Source organism: Ochotona curzoniae, unplaced genomic scaffold (genome assembly GCF_017591425.1).
Source record: "Ochotona curzoniae isolate NIBS_2020 unplaced genomic scaffold, NIBS_Ocur_1.0 scaffold_3835, whole genome shotgun sequence".
In the NCBI taxonomy this organism is placed as follows: domain Eukaryota; kingdom Metazoa; phylum Chordata; class Mammalia; order Lagomorpha; family Ochotonidae; genus Ochotona; species Ochotona curzoniae.
This window is the reverse complement of record NW_024467114.1, coordinates 28,872,463-28,893,108: the sequence shown is the minus strand read 5'-3', so window position 1 is coordinate 28,893,108 and position 20,646 is coordinate 28,872,463. Positions and strand designations below refer to the sequence as shown.

Here is a 20,646-nt window from a genome sequence, read left to right as displayed (position 1 = left end):
AGGTGAAGAGGGTGAGGACCACAGTGCCATAGGTTAAGTCATCACTTGCAGTGTGTGCATCCTGTGTCAGAGTATGCAAGCTGAGATCCAGCCAATCTGCTTGTGGTTCAGTTCCCAGCTAAGCCACGCTGGGAGGCAGGCACAAAGCGCCTAGGGCTTGGGCTTGTGCCACCCATGTGGGGGAGACCCAGAGAGAGTTAACGACTCCCAGCTTCATCCTGGCCCAGCTCTGACTATTGTGGGCTCATGGGGAGTGAATCAGTAAATCAAAGATCTTTCTCACCCTCTTTGTCTCCTTTTATGAACTTCTGTGGTTTAGAACCAGATAATGTTAGAAGAATAAGTATGCTTGGCATTTTAATTGGAAAACAAAGAACCACGGCCCTCCCGGGCATGGCAGTGTGCCTTTACTTTATCAGCATGTGGGCTGAAGGTTATCAGTCTGTCCTTTTGTAATCACACTTGAAAAAAATGTTGACCCCTTGCATGATACTTTCAATGTCGAATTTTTCATTATAAGTTACATCACAGTTCCCTCGTTGTGAAAAATATTTTTAAGTCTTTTTTTCCTAATTGTAATAAAAAAAAAAATATATATATATATATATACACACATATATATATATAATGTTGGGAAAGGCAAAGCAATCTAATTACCCAGGGAAAACCCCAAAATTGCAATGTTCAGAGGAAAAAATTAGCTCTGGGTAGAACTGAACTGCTCAGTCTGGAATCTCCAGCCAGGTCCAATTCTCTCTAGGTTCTCACAACAACACCGCAAGACAAGCATTCTATCTGTTTTCCAGCTTGGGACATCTCAGATCCAGAGAGGTCTGGCAGCTAAGCTGTGGGTTACACAGCCAGCAAGAGGCGGCAGCCAGGATGGAACTGTTCTGGGTCTGTGTGTCTTAACTTTGATTCCAGGTTCTTGTCCCCACAGAGATATGAATACGAAGCAGGGGCGCGATCACTACAGTGCCCCCCAGTGGGAACAGGATGTATTTAAAAGACAGTAAATCTACATATATACACTCACACGTGAATGTGTGTGGGAGAGATGCTCAATCGTGAGTGGGCCAGGGAGTTGTCTTCAAGAACAGAGATCAGAAGGAGACCTGAAAAGAATCTGCAGGCACAATCAAGACCTAAAGAAGGGTTCTCCCATGTACTGGTCTCATTTATGAGATGGGAGTGGAGCCCTAATTGAATATACAAAGAGGGTGGAGTTTAGCATGCATGAAGGTCTTACTGGGATTTCACAGCACCTACAAGTGGAGTTTAGTTTCCACATGGCCATCATTGCATCTCCTCTTTGCTGGTCCTAGATGAGACACAGGAGCATCATGAGAAAGTGGGTTCTTTAAATTGACAGATAAAGGGATAGGATTACAACACAGGGCTAGCAAAAACCCCAACTCATGATCTCATATCTAACTCTCTACCCATTTCTTTTATATCAGAATCAGCTCATTTTCATCCTGGATTACACAACTTTGTGCCTTCACAAATAAAAATTTTTAAAAAGTTTAATCAAGTACTGCATAAGAATCAGGGATGGATTCAAATTTTATAGAGCCTCCAGGGTTACTTAGACTTTTCTAAGAAAACAAGATGATGATGATGATGATGATGATGATTTTATGAACTTCACAAAAGCAGATAAACCCAGAAGCATTCTGAGGGTATTCGCTGTGACTTGGAAGAAATGGCAAGGGACCCTCCAGCTTTATCAACATCACTGAGCCTGTTTCTGCTGGGGATTCGAGGTCTAAGTCACTTTTGCCAGCTAAGACAGCGAGAGAAGATGCTGTTGGGATGTTACAGGATACCTCCTCTGCTATGGGACTCTTAGCTGGGCTAACCAGGGCTTTCAATACATGAGGGTTCCCTTGCTGGGGAGTTGAACTGGCCTCTCTCCAGTTCAGATTCAATGAATTACAATTGTCTGATGGACTTGGGTGATGGTTTAACCACCAAGGAAGGCAACAAAAATGAAGTACTGAGACCCCCTAGATAAAATCATTTACCATGAAGATGGGGAAAGACAAAGGTAAGAGATCAGCCAGTGAAAGTGAACCTTGGGGCCCGGCGCGGTGGCGCAGTGGTTAAGGTCCTCGCCTTGCATGTCCGGGATCCCATATGGGCGCCGGTTCTATCCCGGCAGCCCCACTTCCCTTCCAGCTCCCTGCCTGTGGCCTGGGAAAGCAGTCAAGGATGGCCCAAGGCTTTGGGACCCTGCACCCGCGTGGGAGACCTGGAAGAGGCTCCTGGCTTTGGATCGGCATAGCATCGGCCATTGTGGCCACTTGGGGAGTGAATCATCGGACGGAAGATCTTCCTCTCTGCCTATCCTCTCTGTACATCCGCCTTTCCAATTAAAAAAAAAAAAAAAAAAAAAAAGAAAGTGAACCTTGAATCTGGATCCAATAATGAGTCTTCCCTAAATGCTAACACCCCAAATCAAAGGCAAGCTCAGGGCCCAGGGACTTGCCTACTCAATGTGGTAGGGCTGGGCCATTTGTGGTATTGATATCATTTGACTACAAATTACACATCCTGCAGCCTTGGCTGAGAGCAGTAATATACCTTAGTGGTGATAATTAGGGTAGGTGACTCAGCTTGAGCCCGGCTGTTTGCCCTCTTGGGCCATCCCAAATTTCAGTATCAGCTGTAAAGTGATGGACACTGAGCAACCAGGAGCCTGGCCTGGTCAGGGCACCTCTTCCAGATGCTCAGGTTTCCAAGGGCTGCGTCCCAGGTGACTTAGCGCTGAAATAAGAGCACATTCTGGAATTATGGACTCAGGCAGCCCATGGAGGTCTCTGGTCTCAAGGGAGCACACTGAGTCTGGGCTTTGCTAAGACACACACGACAGCTGGAAGGACAGACTCTTGGACAGCACTCAACAGCCCCGGGTTGGGGAGGGGCATCTCCAAAGGTGGAACTTGGTACAGTCACACCAGCCCTGATAACTCAGATGGTGAACAGAGGTGTGACTGGGGAGGGTCTTATGAGGACAAGTTTTCCGGGCCCCTGGATACATCTCTGTATCACCTGGTTCCCTCTCCTCCTTGAGCTGCAATTCAAGGACTGCTTTTTCTTGTCTGTTTCCCTTCCCCTGGGACCTCATCCTGTATTTTCAATGATGATGCACTGGATGGTTTTAAGTACATAATCTTGAACTCGGTATGTTCTAATTCTGCCTCAGCTATGTATGCTGACAAATCAACATGGAGAAAAAAAAAAAACCAAAAGAAAATTGGACAAAGACATGAGCAGGAAATTCACACAAGAATAAAAATAGAAATGGTCAATGAACATATATTAAAAACAAGATCTAATGAAGAATATATTTTTTAAAGATTTATTTATTTTTATTGGAAAGGCAGATATATAGGGAGGAGGAGAGACAGAGAGGAGGATAATCCGTTCAATGCTTCACTCCCCAAGTGACCGCAACAGCTGGAGCTGAGCAAATCTGAGGCCAGGAGCTTCTTCCAAATCTTCCACGCAGGTGCAGGGTCCCAAGGCTTTGGGCCATCCTCAACTGCTTTCCCAGGCCACAGGCAGGGAGCTGGATGGGAAGTGGGGCTGCAGGGATTAGAACCGGCGCCTATATGGGATCCTGGTGCATTCAAGGCAAGGACTTTAGCCGCTACACTATTGCGCCAGGCCCAAGAATATTTTAAACAACACTGAAAATGTGTGTGTGTGTTTAACTGTTGTGATTAAGATTTCCAAAACCCAGAGTTCCACTGCCAACATCCAGTTATGAAATTCCTTCTTAAAAGATGATTCTTTTGGTGTTTTCAAGCTTATTACCAGCTTAAATCTGTTATATCTGTTATATCTCTAGATGTCTTTTTAAAAAGTCCTGGGGGGCCCCGGCGCGGTGGCGCAAGTGATTAAAGGTCCTCGCCTTGCACGCCCGGGATCCCATGTGGGCGCCGGTTCTGGTCCCTGCAGCCCCGCTTCCCTTCCGGCTCCCTGCCTGTGGCCCAGGAAAGCAGTCAAGGACGGCCCAAAGCTTTGGGAACCTGCACCCGCGTGGGAGACCCAGAAGAGGCTCCTGGCTTCGGATCGGCATAGAATCAGCCCGTTGCGCTCACTTGGGGAGTGAATCATCGGACGGAGGATCTTCCTCTCTGTCTCTTCCTCTCTGTACATCTGCCTTTCCAATGAAAAAATAATAAAAATAAATCTTTAAAACAAAACAAAACAAAACAAAAAAGTCCTGGGGAGAGGAGCATAGTTGGCCTAGCATTTAAGAAGGAATGCCTAGGTTTTAAACAGGTCCCTAAAGGGCTTGGAGATGACAGGTGACAGGATCCCTGCCACCCATGTGGGAGACCCAGACTGACCCAGCACCCAGCTTCAGCCTGGCCCAGTCCTGGCTATTGTGGGCATTTGGGACCCAAAAGATTATACCAAAGCTGCAAAATTTTTATCACCTAATGATGCTGTAGCCCTTGTAGCACAACACATTACATTCTTGGGATGAAAACCCAAGCTTTGGGTCATCCTCCACAGCCCCCCAAGTCACAAGCAGGGAGCTGGATTGGAAGTGAAGCAGCCAGGATATGAACCAGCACCCATGTGGGATCCTGGCGCATGCAAGGTGAGGATTTGGCCACTGAGCCATCATGCTGGGCCCTAGCGTGTACTATTTTTACTTCTTAAAAAAGCAATTACTGTAAAACAGTATCCTGCATGATGGCAGCAGTGGTTGCAAACCTCTCATGTTTTCTGTGCCTGCTGACTCCCTCATAAGGCCACATGAAGCAGGGGACCTATAGCCTCGAAGGCTTGTATAATGTATACTCAGCAATGCTTGCACAATGTCAGGATCGCTGAGGAACATATTTCTCAAAGTGCGGCCTGCTGTTTAGCGACACGTAACTAAACATGATCATGAGCCATGTAGACAAAAATTGCAGATCAGGTCTTCTTTTAGTGCTTGAACACTCATAGACAATTTGTTAACAATGATTAAAAATTCGGCTTTGTTGAATTCAGCATGGCTGGGGAATTTCCAAGCATTTTATTTTGAGATAACCTAATAGAAACCTTGACACTACTTACTATTCATCTTAATGATACTGAGATAGAAAAAGCAGACCAGCCTTGTTTTCCACTAACAGATGCTACACTGAATGCAAATGAATTATTCTTGGAAGAGAAACCAGATTACATTTAGCAAGAATCATTAATTCTTATCCAAGGTATTCTTCTGAATCACATTAGCCTTCTTTTGTCTTTTCTCAGAGTCATTTTTGGAACGTTACATGTAACAGACGTGTGGAAGCAGGTGAAGTAGGCTAAATGGAAACATGGTCTCATGGATATGGTAGAAAACATTTTGCATTATCCTTGGGTTTCTGGAGAATAAAGAGAACATTCACTTTCTGTCATCCCGGCAGAAGAAGGAATAATGATCATTTGTTTTCACCCAGAAGGGAAACATTGTCAAATGGTATGTATTGATTTTGGTGTCACATAATGTTAAGGGATTCAGCACAAAGTTCTGGAAACCCTGTATGTGAACCACCTCACTGCCAAGGTCACCAGCTATCAGAGCTATACATACATGGGGAACAAGAGTCTAAGGGGGGAGAAAGTGTCATTGTGTGAGCAGCAGGGAGGGCACTCCCCATCCACTCACACAAGGCCCTGGTGCAGGCAGACAAGAGTGGAAAAACCCTTCCCCTGCCAGCCTTCCTGAAACCAGAAATGGCTGCAGTGAACATCAGAACGTCAGAACTTAGCCTGACTCACAGATCCTATTACAGGGCTGGAGGAGGCTCCAGGCCCTGTCAGGGCAACCAGCAATTCCACAGCACGGGAAATGAAACAGAGTGGCCCAGGCTCCACCCTCTGACAACAAATGTCTTATCAATAATGAAATAATGTAAGATATATATGTATGTACGTATGTATATACATACTATTCTTGATAAAGTAAGGAAACCTTGATTTTTTATCAGAGGGAAAAAAAAGAAGAGAAGGTTAGTAAGTACTAGATCACACGGGTGGGAATTGATGAAACTGTGACATAAATGCAAACCAAAAATAATGAGGAAACAAACCTTAGAAGAGAAATAGCTCCCACATGCTAGTTCACTTCCCAAATGCCTACAACAGCTGGGGCTGGGCTGAGCTGGGCCAAAATTAGGAGACCAGAACTCAATTCAAGTCTCCTCTGTGGGTTGCCTGGGCTTGACTGCCTAAACCACCATCCCTCGCCTCCCACTTTTTTGTTGGTGTTATTTATTTATTCTTTATTTAAAAGACAAAATCAGAGAAAGAGAAGGGGAGAGAGGGAGGGAGTGAGGAGGAGAGAGAGAGAGAGCGAGATCATCCAGGCATTGGTTCATTCCCCAATGACTACAACAGCCAAGGCTGGGTTAGGTTGAAGCCAGAAGCCAAGAACTCCTCCAGGTTTCCCACATGGGGAGCAGGGATGCAAGTATTTGAAGCATCCTCTGCTGACTTCGCAGGTATCTTAGCAGAAAGCTTGACTGGAAACAAAGCAAGGAGAACTTGAACCAGTGCTCTGATATGGGACACTAGCATCACTAGCAGCAGCTTAGTTTGCTGTACCAGCCCTAACACTGAGGGCTTTGTGCTGGAGCTACCATAAATTTTGTAAGCCTGAAGCCAGCTGCACGTCGAAAGTTCTGTTTTTATAGATGAGAGAATTATAGAATAAGAGAAATTAAGGAATTTTTGTTCAAGATTTTTTTTTGAAGATTTATTTTATTTTTATTGGGAAGGCAGATAAGCAGAGACAAGGAGACACAGAAAGATTCCTCCCCCCCACCCCCCACTGGTTCACTCCCCAAGTGGCCACAATGGCTGTAACTGAGCTGATCTGAAGCAAGGAGCTTCTTTCCGGTCTCCCACGTGGGTGCGGAGACCCAAGGCCTTGGACCATACTCTACTGCTTTCTCAAGCCACAAGCAGGGAGCTGGAAGGAAAGTAGAGCAGCCAGGACACAAACTGGTACCCATATGGGATCCTGGCAGATGCGAGCCGAGGATTTAGCCACTAGGCTATTACACTGGGCCTGAAATTAAGGGACTTGCTCAAAGTTGCACAACAGTAGTTAGGTCACTAGACTTTGCATCCAGGCAAAACCTTCTATTTTATCTGTGCTATATAATCTCTGTGATCTATCATTTTTAATTTTTTAAATTTGATTTATTTTAGGTACAGAGATAGAGGGAAGGAGGAGAGGGAGAGAGGAAAAGAGGGAGACAAAGATTCTCCATCTGCTGGTTTACTCCCCATATGCTTGCAACAACCAAGGCTGGAGACAGGCCCAAGCCAGGAGTCTGGAACTTAATCCAGCCGCCCACACAGATATCCGAGAGCCAAGTATCTGAACAACCATCTGCTGTCTCTCAGGAATTAGCAGAAAATTGGATCAAGATTAGAGCAGCTGGCACTAAGGTAGTCCATGCCTTCTCTTAACCACTACCCTGACCCCTCCACGGTCTCCTGAGCTTTGAACTCTGTGGCTCTTCCACGAACTTCAATGTTTCATATTCTCCAAGGACTTCAAGGGACATATTATGAAAGGACTGTTCCAATGCCAAGGCACTTCTGCAGGATTCTATGGTTTCTTTTTGTCTTGTTACAGACCAGCCCTCCATCCCATTATTTATATTTTTTGCCATTGAATCATGGATTCATTAGCAGGGGTAGAGGCTTAAATGCAGGTCCTTGTTTTCTGGAAGAGGAAGAATTTCAAACATGGGACAGAGTAGAAGGAACCTAGTTAACAGAGTTCAATTCAGGGATATGCCCATCAGAATTGAGGACCATCAGAACCATCAGGCCCTTGGGACTGAACCAGTGAAAGGAAGACATCTCTCTCTCCCTCTCTATGTGTGCCTCTTCAAAATAGATAGATCTTTCACATGATAGTCCAGTGGCAAAATCTTCACTTGCATGTGCTGAGATACCATATGGGCGCCGGTTCTAATCCTGGCTGCTCCACTTCCCAACCAGCTCCCTTTTGGTGGCCTGGGAAAGCAGTAGAGGATGGCCCAAGGCCTTGGGATCCTGCACCCACCTGAGAAACCTAGAGGAAGTTTCCTGGCTCCTGGCTTTGGATCAGCTTAGCTTCAGCCATTGCAGCCACTAGGGGGAGTGAAGATCCTCGTTCCTCTTTATCTCCCTGTAGTTGCCTTTCCAATAAAAATAAATACAATAAATAAATAAATCTTAAGTAAAAAGAAAATCCAATCCTTTAATAGTGTAAATTGCTTTGCATGAAATATGCCTCCATATAGTTCTAATAGATCTGGGTTAAAACAAAGGAGACACGTAGTAAGCTTTCAGAATGCAAAGTAACAGTTTCAAATAATCCTGTGTAAGTATACTGCAGCAGTGTTAGGAAGACAGAAACTGGCCTGTGTGTGCTAAAGGGGCCTCGGAGAACAACAGACCTGCAGAAAGGACTTCAGCAACCTGGGATACATGACTCAGAAACAACCTGAATGTTTTACACTACAAAGCCCTGCTCGTACCCAGTAACTTCCTAGGCAGTCCCTGTCTTACCCTCCCCAGCCCCAAATGCACCCCAAAAGAGCTATCTGGTCTGATAATACTGGGTAACAAAATCATGGGAGACAATTCACCAATTTCATACCCAAGGAAAACCCTTTGTCTGGGAGAAGTGGGGCAGGGAGGGGTGGAGAAATGGCAGGCAGGCAGGCATGGACTTCATCCCTTTACAAGCCACAGTCTAAGTGCTAACGGGGCCCTCAGCTCTCAGTTCTTTCCCAAGATGCCAGTCTGTCCTGTCAGGTGTTACTAAACCTTGCATCTTCCGGTCTGAATAACTGGGTATGCTCTCTCAGATCCACCTGTTCTCACAGAAGCCCTACACCATCAAGGCTGGCCACCCTCTTGGCACTCTACTCCTTGTGTCACAGCTGGAACTCTTCTGTTACCGGAAGAGGACACTCTATCCCAAGCCTGTCCATTAGAAATAGGGTCAAAGCGGCCTACTGTGCACCTGTTCTTTGTGCTCGCTGATGGCTGTTGGAAGAGTGCTCAGTGAGAACTGATATGAATGTGAAGTCGGCACATGTTAGACACCAGGGCTTTCGTCCCCAGAGAGCTGGCGGTCACACACTCATTGACCCACATGATGGTCCAGCCATCTTCCCTAACAAAGAATGTTACAGAATTCGTTTCCATGACTGAGTGCCATACTTCGCAGAAGCCTGAATGGAAAATTTCCGGACCTGACGAGGGTTACAGCTGGTTGACTGGTTGTCTGTGTTATTCAAAGGCAAAGTAACACAGACGTCTTCCATCACTGGTTCACTGCCCCAATTGCCACAACAACCAGGGATGGGGCAGGCCAAAGCCAGGAACTTCATTCAGGAAGTCCAAGCATGTGGGTCATCATCCTGTGCTTTCTCGGGTACATCAGAAGGGAACCGAATCGGAAGTAGAGCAGCCGGGACTCGAACAGGCACCCATATGGCAGCTTAACAAGCGCCACCACAATACTGGCCCCGGATCTCAGTTTTGGATGGAGGACGCAAGCCTGGTAGAACCTACTAGAACCTGTAGGCTCCTGCTTCATCAACACTAAGCGAGGTGCAGCAAGCCTTCAGCTTAACCGTTTAACCACCACTGACTGAGCCTTGCTCGGATACTGCAGTTCCCACACAGCTGGGAGACGCTGCCGTGTGACAACCACGTCTTCTACATCCGCAAGACCGCTCGGTCTCGGACAGATCGGAAAGCGATCTGACTCAGTTCCATCGAACCTTGCTCCAACCAGCGAGCCGGTCGGCCTTCCACCGCTGCCTTGAGACCCCAGGTTGCCCCTGCGCGCGTCGCGCGGCTGTGACGCACTAGGCCCCGCCCCGTCCCTAGCCCCGCCCCCCACGCCTACCCCGGTGCCCGAGCGCAGTGCGCAGGCTCCTCAGGCGGGTTAGTGGGGCTCCAGCTGGTGGGTTGCAGCGGGGAGGCCGGCGAGCGGGCCGGGGCTCCTCCTTCTCAGAGCGCTGGAGAAGCAGGGAGCTGAGCGGGCCTTGTCATTCTAACAGAGGCTGAGCCGGCGTCGCCTGCTCGCGAGCTGGGTGCAGCCGCGGCCGCAGGGCTGCCCTCCGGAGAAGAGTTGACCCTACTCGCCCGGCGAGGCCAGCCAGCCAGCCAGCCTGGGCCCTGACCGTCTCCACCCTCAGCGCTCTGAGGGACCATGGCAACCTCGGGAGTGGAGAAGAGCAGCAAGAAAAAGACGGAGAAAAAACTGGCCGCTCGGGAAGAAGCCAAATTGTTGGCGGGCTTCATGGGCGTCATGAACAACATGAGAAAACAGGTGCCGCCCCCGTGGGAGGAGGGGAGGGTCCTGGCGCGATGGGAGGCGGCCTGGGCGCAGGGCGGGTGGCGTCACGGCGCGCCCTCCGTTCTCCTGTGTGGGGGTCCGGCCGCGGTAGGTGTCTCGCATCCCCAAGCCCACCCCCGCATCCCCATCGCACGCGAGGTCTCCTGCAGGGCAGCGCCTGGGGAGGAGGACAGCACCCACACACACGCACACACACCGCATCCCTGCGACGTGGCCCAGGTGGGGCTCGTGGAAAGCCGGTGCTCCCGTGTTGATTTAGGGTAAGTTCACGGTCCTGGGTGAGCCCCGCGCGCTTCCCGTCCCCTTGACTCGGAGCGGCCCTTTGTTGTGTCTCTGGTATGTGGTGCACGCGTGGAGGTCGGCGGAAGGTGGTGAGCCCAAAAAGGGTGAGGTGGGCTTTGCTTAGTCCTAGGAGAGGCACCTGGCTCCTGTTGGGCCTTACAGACCGAAAGTGTGGCTTGGAAAGAAGGAGACGCATCCGAGGAGGTTGGACGGCACGTTTCGGGTCTTTTGTTTTTGTGTTTTGCTGGAAAGGACAAAGCACACGCGTGAGCGGCTAGGAAAACTAGGGAACCTTGCTTGGTTGAGCGAAGGAGTTCGGTTGACGGGAGGCATGCTGGGATTGGAATTAGAAGCTTTCAACTCGCTGACTGCCGCAGCGATCTGGTCTTTGTTCATGGGCTCCGGAACCAGGGCGGTAGACCCCAGTGAAAATATCTTCCTGGTCTTTGGTCAAGTTGTCCTGAAGGCTGATTGCATTGTTTTGTGCTCCTTAATTTGTGGTCTCAGCTGTGCTCTTTCGCGTTCCATCTAATTGCGTTTGCGATTCAGCTAGCTTCTAATTTTGCCCGTGTAGTTTGACAGCGTGGGCTTGTAATGGTATAGTCCGACGCAGCTGGCCCTGCTAGAACCTGTTTGAGGACTTCTGATGGTCCCCCCTCCTCCCACTAGGCCCAGGCATCTGTGTTTTCATTCCTGGATTAGGATTTTGTAAAGCCTTGTCTCATCCTTAATTGGAAAGTTGCAGAATCATATGTTTACCGAAGGAGGAGGAAACGGGCGCTGTGCGTTTAACTCTCTGCACGTGCACTTGTTTGACTGTCTTTTATGTTGACATCTGTGTGTGGAGTTAGTTACTGAGTAGCAAGGGGAACGTGGATACATGAAAAGTCGCCAGGGAGCTCCCCGACAGCGCTGGCTGACCTTAAGTGCTGCGTTCTTCTTTTGTGATTGGCTTTGCATGTGATTCCAACCGTTCTCCCCTAGCACCTTTACCCGCTTTGTAGAAACCTGCATCTTTTTTTTTTTAATCACAAGTGTAGTTTCACTTTGCTGTGGATTTACATTGTGCATATGCTATATGCTGTCTCTGTGCTGGGTCACATCTCAACACAAGGGAAGACTTCTCCCAGAACCACTGACAGGTACAGTTGGTGAGAACCTGGGGAAGCAAAAGCTGGACTGAGCTGCAGGAGGGAGGAGGAGTGAGGACCCATTTTATCAGTGTTCTTGTCCTTTAGTAAATCGTTTTGTGAGATGACCAGTCGGTTCCCTGTATGACTTCATTACTCTGGGGATCAGGAGGAGTGTTTAAATGAGAGACCCTGTCCATCCCTGCAAAAATTTGAGAACACTCTGAAATTAACACACCTCAGTTTCAGTCCCTCCCTGTTCTATCATGAATTTGTTTTGTGGTCTTAGGGAACGGAATTTAGGTCACTTTCTCTTTCTGGGTAGCTATATTTTCTGTTTACTGTTGCTGCAACAAAATCTCTGAGGTTTAGCAATTTCTAAAGAAATGATCTTTATTTAGCTGGCAGCTGTGGGGTTGGGTGTTTCAGAGGGAAGAATGGAAGGCAGGAAGCTCCCCCTCCCAAGGAGACTTGCTTCGGGCCCTTGCCTCCCAGGTGAAAGAATTCCTGAAGGAGATGGGGACAAAAGACTTATTTGAGAAAGGGAAAGTGCACCTTCAGGTGGGGATGTAGGCAGCCATCTGCTAGTTCGCTTCTGAAGAGGCTACAGCAGCCAGAGCTGAACCTGTACAATCCCAAGAACCCAGAGCGTCTTCCAGGTCTCCCACAAACTGGCACCATAGGATGGGTGATGCCCAAGGTAGCACCTGAGAGTATTTTAAATAAAGGAGGCAGAGCTTGGGGTGTATCTTCTTCCCTCCCCTCCTTGTGGGGTACTGCTGGACAAAGGGTTTTCTAGGTATGAAATTCCTCCTGAGACTATTACAGTGTCACACCAAATAGCCTTCCTGGCGTCAGGGCTGGGGTGGTCTCCAGCTTGGTATCAGCCCACCACCACCCTTCAAAGTTACCGAGGGTCAAACTTTTGGAGTGTAAATACCAGGCAACGTAATTCCATGTGCATAAGGCAGCTGCTTTCCTTCCTGCAGGAAAGCTTCCGTAAGGAAGCAGTAGTTGAGAAATGAATGAAGAGTAGGTGTTAACTAGGCAAAGAACAGAGAGGGAAGGGCCTGTCAGGTAGAGGGACCAGCACATACCAAGGCTCTGAGTAGAATGGTGGCTACAAGGGAGTGATTGAAGGCCAGTGTGAGGAAGAGCACAGAAGAGGGGGAGATGGTGAGAGATGACGTTGGTGAAGAGCCTAGGGACTTGCGCGTGCATTGAGTAATGAGTCAAGTTTGGCTGGGGTGAGTGAACAAACACATGCAAGATCTCTCCCTCTCTGACACTGTACCTTTTGAATGAATTCCCCCAAATGTTCACAATAGCCAGGTCTGGACCAGGTCAAAATCAGGATCTAGGACCTCCATTCCTATTTCCTATGTGGGTGGCAGGAGCCCAAGTAATTGGGCCATCTTTCTCTGTCTTCCCAGGCACATCAGCAGGAAGCTGGATTAGAAGCAGAGCAGCAGAAGAGGTGCTCCAATATGGGATGTCCCAAGCGGTGGTTTGGCTTGCAATACCACAACACAAGCCCTTGCCCCAAAATGTTTAGTGTTCTTGCACACATACATGTTGGGGTGGGGTCCAGATGGTGATTATTTTCTTTTTCTGTTTTTTGTTTGCTAATTTATTTTTTTCTTTTGAAAAGGATGCTTTTTTTTCTCTCTCTCTCTCTCTTTTAATGGAGTTAAGAACTCAGAGTGGTTGCTTGGTAGACCAATCAGAAAGTTATTATAGTGCAGCAAGATATGAAGGTCTTGCACTGAGATGGTGACTGTGATGAACAGTGATAACAGTGAAGAAAAGATGATAGATCTAGAACATTTAGGAGGCAAAAGCAACAGGACATGATTGTGACAATTACCTCCATGGCTGTGATGAGTAATCTGAATGGCCCAAGTACGGTAATTTAAAAGAGGACCTCAGCTAATGCTATCTGGTTTTGTTGCTGTGGCGATGCTGGCAGTTGATTGGGTGTTGAGGGACCCAATACAGCAGGTAGCTAATGGCCTCTAGGTTTATAGAACGCAAAACTAAATGGATTATGGCACTGTTCAAGTACAGAGGGAGTTCTGGAAAAGGAGCAAGGTGTCGAGGAGGAGTTTGTAATTGGGTTTTAGCTATGTGTACTTTGTGATGCCAGTGGGAAAATATGTGATTAATTAACAGATCAGCAAGAGTTGTGGGATGGAATAGAAATTTGTGAATTACCTGCCTAAAGAAGATAACTGTGCTGGAAACATGGAGAATCAGGCAGGCATTGTGGCATAGTGAATTAAGTTGCTGCCTACAGTGTTAGCATCTCATGTGTGCTGGTTCAACTGCTGGCTACTCCATTTATAATTCAGCTCCTTCCTAATGTGCCTGGGAAAGCAGTGGGGGATGGACTCAGTGCTTTGGCTCTGCATCCCTGTAGGAAACCAGAAGAAACGCCTGGCTTCCGCCTGGCCCAGCCCCCTGCGCTTGTGGCCATTTGGGGAGTAAACCAGCAGATGGAAGTTCTCTTTCAATCTGTTACTATGCCTTTCAAATTTGAAAGTAAATAATCAAGAAATGCACATATACACAGAGATTCAAGAGTCTAGAATAAAGGCCAGGAAAGGAATCTGCAAATGAGATGAAAAGAAATGACCAGAAGAAAAGGAGACATATTTTGAAAATCAGAGAAGAATTTATTTCAGTAGGAGGATGACAGATCTTGAAGATGATGAGAATTCGGTGAAGGATTAGGAAAAAAATCTAAAAAGATTTAGGCACACAAGGTTGTGTTGCTGTAGTGAGAGTTATTTTGATGGAGAAGCAGATGGGAGTCAGCAGGAGAGAATAAGAAAGACAAATGAAGGTTGCTTGGTTTTATTTGTTTAAGTGGGAGAGTTACATGTTTAACAACTAGTGGGATGAATTTCACTTACAGAGGTTAACTCTTTAAGAAACACAATGAATAATTCCTGAGTTGACATCCTAGTATCTTAGGAAGGGAGAAGACAAGATCGGTAATGAGTGTGGTTGGAATCAGTAAAGAAGTTTCTGCCCAGAATCCTCCATTTTCTCCGAAAGAGTAAGAGATGGCATCATTCAGTGAAATGGAAGAAGGTTAAACTGGAGGTTGAGCAGAGTGATCTTTGTAAAGAAGAGACATGGTATGATGGCTAACTGTGCTTCTGGAAACTGTTGAGATTGTCATGAATTTATAATGAATACTTCTCTTTCTCCTGGCCTTCAAACCCCTGCCTGATCTGACCCCAACCTACTTCTCCAAACAGATTCCATACTACTCTTCTCTCAACCATTTCACTCCAGACATCGGTCTTTCTTTCAGAACCTAAAATATCATAGCAATGCTGGAAGTATTCTGTCGCTTCCTCCATGAGTGTCTTGAAGTATAGAAGGCCCTCCATTTAATGCTCTTGCTCATTCTGTTCATTTCCCTCATGCACTTACCTCTCTGTAAATGTTGAGATCACTTTTTAGTTTAATGATTTAATGATTGTCTAAGTTCCATGGTAGCAAGGACTGTGCATTAGTGCTGTGTTGCCAACATCTACTAGTAGGTATTCAGTTATTTGTTGTTGTTGTTTTTAAGCTTTATTTTTATTGGAAAAGCATATCAGATTTTTGAAGGAGAGGAGAAACAGAAAAAGATCTTCTGTTCGCTGATTCACTCCCCAAATGGTCACCATGGCCAGAGCTGAGCTGACCCAAAGCAAAGAGCCAGGAGCTGCCTCCAAATCTCCTATGCGGGTGCAGGGTCCCAAGGCTTTGGGTCATCCTTCACTGCTTTCCCAGGCTACAAGCAGGGAACTGGATAGGAAGTGGAACAGTTGGGACATGAACTAGCACCTGAATAGGATGCTGGTGTTTGCAGGGTGAGGATTTAGCCACTGAGCCATCGCACCAGGCCTTCAATTATTTGTTAAATAGATAGTTGTGGAATCAGTACTCAGTGCTGAAGATGCCAGTTAAGACACCATGTCCCATATCAGAGGTCCTGGGTTTGAGACCCGGCTGCCACTCCCAACCCCAACTTCCTCCTAATGTGTACTGTGGTGGCTGCAGTAACTGGGTTCCTGCCATCCCCATGGCAGTCCTGAATTAACTCCTGCCTTTGTACCAGCTTAGAGGAGCCCCAACTATTTGCATCTGGAGACTGAATTGGTGGTTAGGAACTTGATTGCTCTTTCTCTTTTTCCCAGTCTCTCAAATAAATAAAACTTTAAGTAAATAATTAGATAGGTGAATATGTAGGTATAACAAAGAAAGAAGTGCACTGTGGGTGCAGCTCCAAGCAACAACAAACATTTTGAAGCACTGGAGAGTAAGGAGTAGAAAGACAGCCAGAAATATCATCATTGAGACCAAGATGTCAGTTATCAAGAGGAGGGGCCAGTAGGAGTATCAAATATAGGGAGGCCAAAAAAAGGTAATGTACTAGCTAGATTTGAAAACTTAACGATCTTCACAAGTAAAATTTGAATGTAATGTCGGGATGAGGAGGGAGACAGATTTTAGAGGATGAAGGAAGGATCAAGTGCCAAGTGCAAAGAGAGGGACCTACCTCCTGTGCTCCTGCTGCTTTGCAGACAGGGTTAATGTTCTTCCTCTTAAAATACAGCAATGTCCAGGGTGTGAAGCCGTGGTGACACTCACCACTTGTTGACTGAGCAAGTACAGTGGCACTTAAGCATTTGCAGAGGAGACATGATTACATCATAACTGCCTCTAAGAAGAAGAGAGACAGTCAAGATGTGGGAATTGCAAGAATCAGGGCAGTTCCAAAGGCATCACTGGCCTGTTTCTAGGACACTACCTTCATTGCAGCTCAGTTGTGACCACTCCAAGTGTGCTTCTCTGTCCGAGTTTCAAATGCTGGGGAGAAAGGATCTGATACACCTAGTAATGATGAAGTATCACTCCTTGGGATTCACAGCATGTCAGGATCATGAAGGATTCGTGTGTGGAGGCCATTTGTTGAACAAGGAGAAAAAAAATTTTTTTTAAGGAGAAATTGTTAAGCAGCTGCTCCAATTAGTGTGTGCTGTGGAGATTCTTATCATTGAAATAACTGGGACATTGGCTATTTTAATATAATTTAGTTACATCCTCATTGAATGGCAGTTGATTTAGCTGATTTTTAAGAGAGATACTCCTAAGAATATTCCATTTATACTAAGTACCACAAATTCTGCACATCAGGATTATGTCCCAAAAAGTGGTCAGAATTAAATTAGTTCTTCCTCACATCTTTGTAAAGTTACAATTAAATGTAATCACATTTTAGTGTTTATCGGGGTCTCCCGTCCCGCGGAAGAAATCACCCGGCACTGGAGAACATCTCAGAGGCACTTTAGTCAAACCTTCCGTTAAAACCGTTATGTCCGTTAATTCCGTTACGCAGAAGCCCCTCCCCTTCCCAAAGCCCCTGGCTTATATATTAATCCTATCCAATCAGCTTAAAGATCACCAAGGCACGCCAATCAGGGCAAAGGGCCAGTCACAGGGCAGGACATTGTCAGTGCCCCCAACAAGTGTTATACTGTATTAACATGAAGAATTGCTCAAATGATTCTGTGTCTTCTCTGCAGTTTCTTTCAGTGTTGTTGTCTTGGGGCACTCACTCAATTACCTTGAAAGTCAGCATGCTAGAGTGGACGTAACATGGACCTTGAAATCAAATAGACCTGGGTTTGAATCCTAGGTTTGTCTTTTCATTGAGTGACAATGGACCATGTCACACCTTCCTCAGTCTTATGTGTTCTTGGCAGCCCAACAGTAATCCTAACACGATACCTGCCTTCCTTACTGAGTTAGAATAAGCAAGATAAAGGATGTGCAAAATCCTGATAAACTGTTCAGCCCATACAGCTGTGGACTGGGTTTCTGGTTACAAGCAGCAGAAACCTACTCTGTCTTAAATAAAAATGATTTGATAATAAGGTATCTAGAGCTTATAGCGTTGGCCACAGGCTGAGGGATGAGCAGTCATGGCAAGATGAGGGGTCCTTCAAAAGCTGGACAGCAAGAACCATGGGATGACGGTTCAATGCAGGAGTAGTCTTCACCACCTTCTGTCAGTCAGGATTCCAACTTGTGGAAGTAGGTTTCTGACTGACTGGCACATAGATCTCTTTATGGATCTTGCTTTTAGCAGGAATGAATAGAAGAAATAAATAGAAGAAGTAACCAAATCTTTGTTTCCATACTGTGAATCGGGCTTTCCACTGCATGAGGCAGTGTTTGCAGAAACAGGAGCTGTTGATGCTCGTTAGTCGTATACCATATAGCATATATCATGCTGTCCAGTACAAATGTGTGTGCTCTTACTCCTGTGTGTCTTTTCAAGTCATCATCATCAAGTGGCCCTGTCCCCCCCCCTTTTCACTCACTGTATCTAATTACAAGTTCAGGACCATTTGCTGATATCCAGTCCTCCTTTCTTTAGTCACTTCCAGATCCTTGGGGACTAAATAAAAGTAGATTCTTGATATGAGTGTGGATGGGAAATAAAAGGAGGGAAAACTACTTAAAATTTAGCAAAGTAAAACTACATTGATTTTTCAAATCTGTTCCTTGGTGTTATTTATCATGTGTTATTTATGATTTCTCCCTTCACTGCCTATTCCCATTTTTTGTCTTTATTGAAGTGATCCAGGCCTGTAAGTCTTAGCCTTTTTGGTCTTACCTGTACAGGGTTGTTTTAGTCTTTCATTGAGATTCATCAGTAGAGAGGCGTTTAATTAAGATGCTGTGGTCCCACAGTGGTGGATGTGGGTAGTTCTCCTGGCTCTAGCTCCTGACTCCTGCTTCCTTATTATTTAGACCTTTCCTACGTAGCAATGGCTCAAGCTGTTGGTTCCCTGCCACCTGTGTGGGAGACCTGAACTATATTCTTGGCTCCCAGCTTCAGACCTGGTCCACACAGTCAGAAACATCTGGGAAGTGAACCAACAGGTGGATATCTGTCTCCCTCCTCTCACTATTCTCCAATAAATTATATATATTTTTTTCAAGAGATTTACCAGGACTGACATTGTGCCACAGTGGATTAAGTCACCATTTTGACTCCCAAATCTCAAATTTAAATCCCAGCTACTCCACTTCCATCCAGCCCTGTGCTCCTGTGAGTGGAAAATGGCAGATGATGGCTGAAGGAATTAAGTCCCTGACACTTGGGAGACCCAAGACCCAGATAGACTCCCTGTGTTTAAACTGGCCCAGCTGCAGTGTTTGCTTGTTCACTGGGCCTGTTCCCTTCCCCCCCTTCTCTTTCTCTTTAAAAAAGAAGTCTTGCCACTAGATTTCACAGTTCCAGTGTTGGGTATGGGATTTTACTTCATACTACTTATAAACTAATTAGTGAGATGTTGCTGTTTTTATGTGTGCTGTCAGAACATACAAGATTCTTGGATCAGCAACAACAGTTAATTACTTGCAGCATAGCATCATGAAATTTGCTTTGCCCCAAGTGCCATGAGGGCAACAGATGGGAGCCCATATGGATGTTACACTCAGTGGACTCATGCTGTGGCTAAGGAATAAACACTGAAGTTAAAGGCTCTACTGTGTTTGTGGCAAGTAAATAACAGTGCTTTCACCTCTTCAGAGCACTGATTATGGGCCCGGTGGCGGTATCTTAGTGGCTAAAGTCCTCACCTTGCATGTACCGGGATCCCATATGGGCGCCAGTTCTAATCCCAGCAGCCCCTCTTCCCATCTAGCTCCCTGCCTGTGGTCTGGGAAAGCAGTCGAGGACAGCCCAAACCCTTGGGACCCTGCACCCACATGGGAGACCCAAAGAGGCTCTTGGCTCCTGACTTCGGGTCAGTTCAGCTCCAGCCTTTGCACTCGGGAAGTAAATCAACAGACAGAAGATCTTCCGCTCTGTCTCTTCCTCTCTGTATATCTGACTTTCCAATAAAAATAAATTTAAAAAAATCACTTTCTGCCAACACAACTCAGAAAACAGTGACTTGGGCCTTCCTGACATGCCTGTAAGGTACGTAGGGATGTGAAGACTCACAGGGGACTGCCGTTCCAAGCACACAGAAGGTAGAGGGCATCTCCTGCCCCATGGAATGGAGAAACAATTTTGCTCCTGATGGCCAGAGCCAGGCAGATAGGCAAAGGAACCATTTGGTTCCTTCTACCTGACAAGGTGGTAAAAATGATGAGACCTGGGGCCCGGCATGATGGTCCAGTGACTAAATCCTTACCTTGCATGTGTTGGGACCCCATATGGGTGCCAGTTCGTGTCCCGGCTGCTCCACTTCCCATCCAGGTGCTTGTAGTCTGGGAAATCAGTAGAGGATGGCCCAAAACCTTGGGAGCCTGCACCCATGTGGGAGACCCGGAAAGAAGTTCCTGGCTCCTGGCTTCAGTTCAGCTCAGCTCCAACCTTTGCAACCACCTAGGGAGTGAACCAGCGGATGCAAGATGTTTGTCTCTCCTCTCTGTATATCTGCCTTTCAAAGAAAAATGAAATAAATAAAATCTTAAAAAAGACTAAATTGTCTGGTCACACAACCTTCTTTTTCAGTTCTGTGGAAATGTATTTTGTACCATTTGGTCAAATGGTTCATCTTTCTGGTCCCTGAAACTAAGCTGGCAGAACCACTTGCAGAAAGACTACTTGCTGAGATCAGACACAATATTTTTAAGTGAGTTTGTGGGTGGAGTGGTGGAGATTTATTTCTTGAAAGGCAGAGAGAGGGAGGGAAGTCCATCTTCCATGTACTGGTTCATTCCCCAAATGGCTGCTAGGCCAGGCCAAAACCAGAAGCCTAGAATTCCGTCTGTGTCTTGCATGTGGATGGCAGGCCAGTAGCAGGGAGAAGGTGTGACCTGAATGGGTGCTCACATAGG

The 20,646-nt window shown here is 46.5% G+C and overlaps 1 protein-coding gene across 2 annotated transcripts in view; it reads left to right on the top strand.

Annotated features, from left to right (window-relative positions):
• Positions 1 to 9,948: 9,948 nt before the first annotated feature.
• Positions 9,949 to 20,646, top strand: part of KLHL7 (kelch like family member 7) — a 62,877-nt gene continuing 52,179 nt past the window's right edge. Inside the window, exon 1 of one of the 2 annotated variants that reach the window (XM_040964532.1) lies at positions 9,949 to 10,345. In XM_040964532.1, coding sequence (XP_040820466.1) covers positions 10,226 to 10,345 — 120 coding nt within the window. In that variant the 5' untranslated portion in view covers positions 9,949 to 10,225. Of the gene's footprint in view, positions 10,346 to 10,490; positions 10,633 to 20,646 lie in introns of those variants that run through there. The other variant, XM_040964533.1, reaches the window with a different exon arrangement.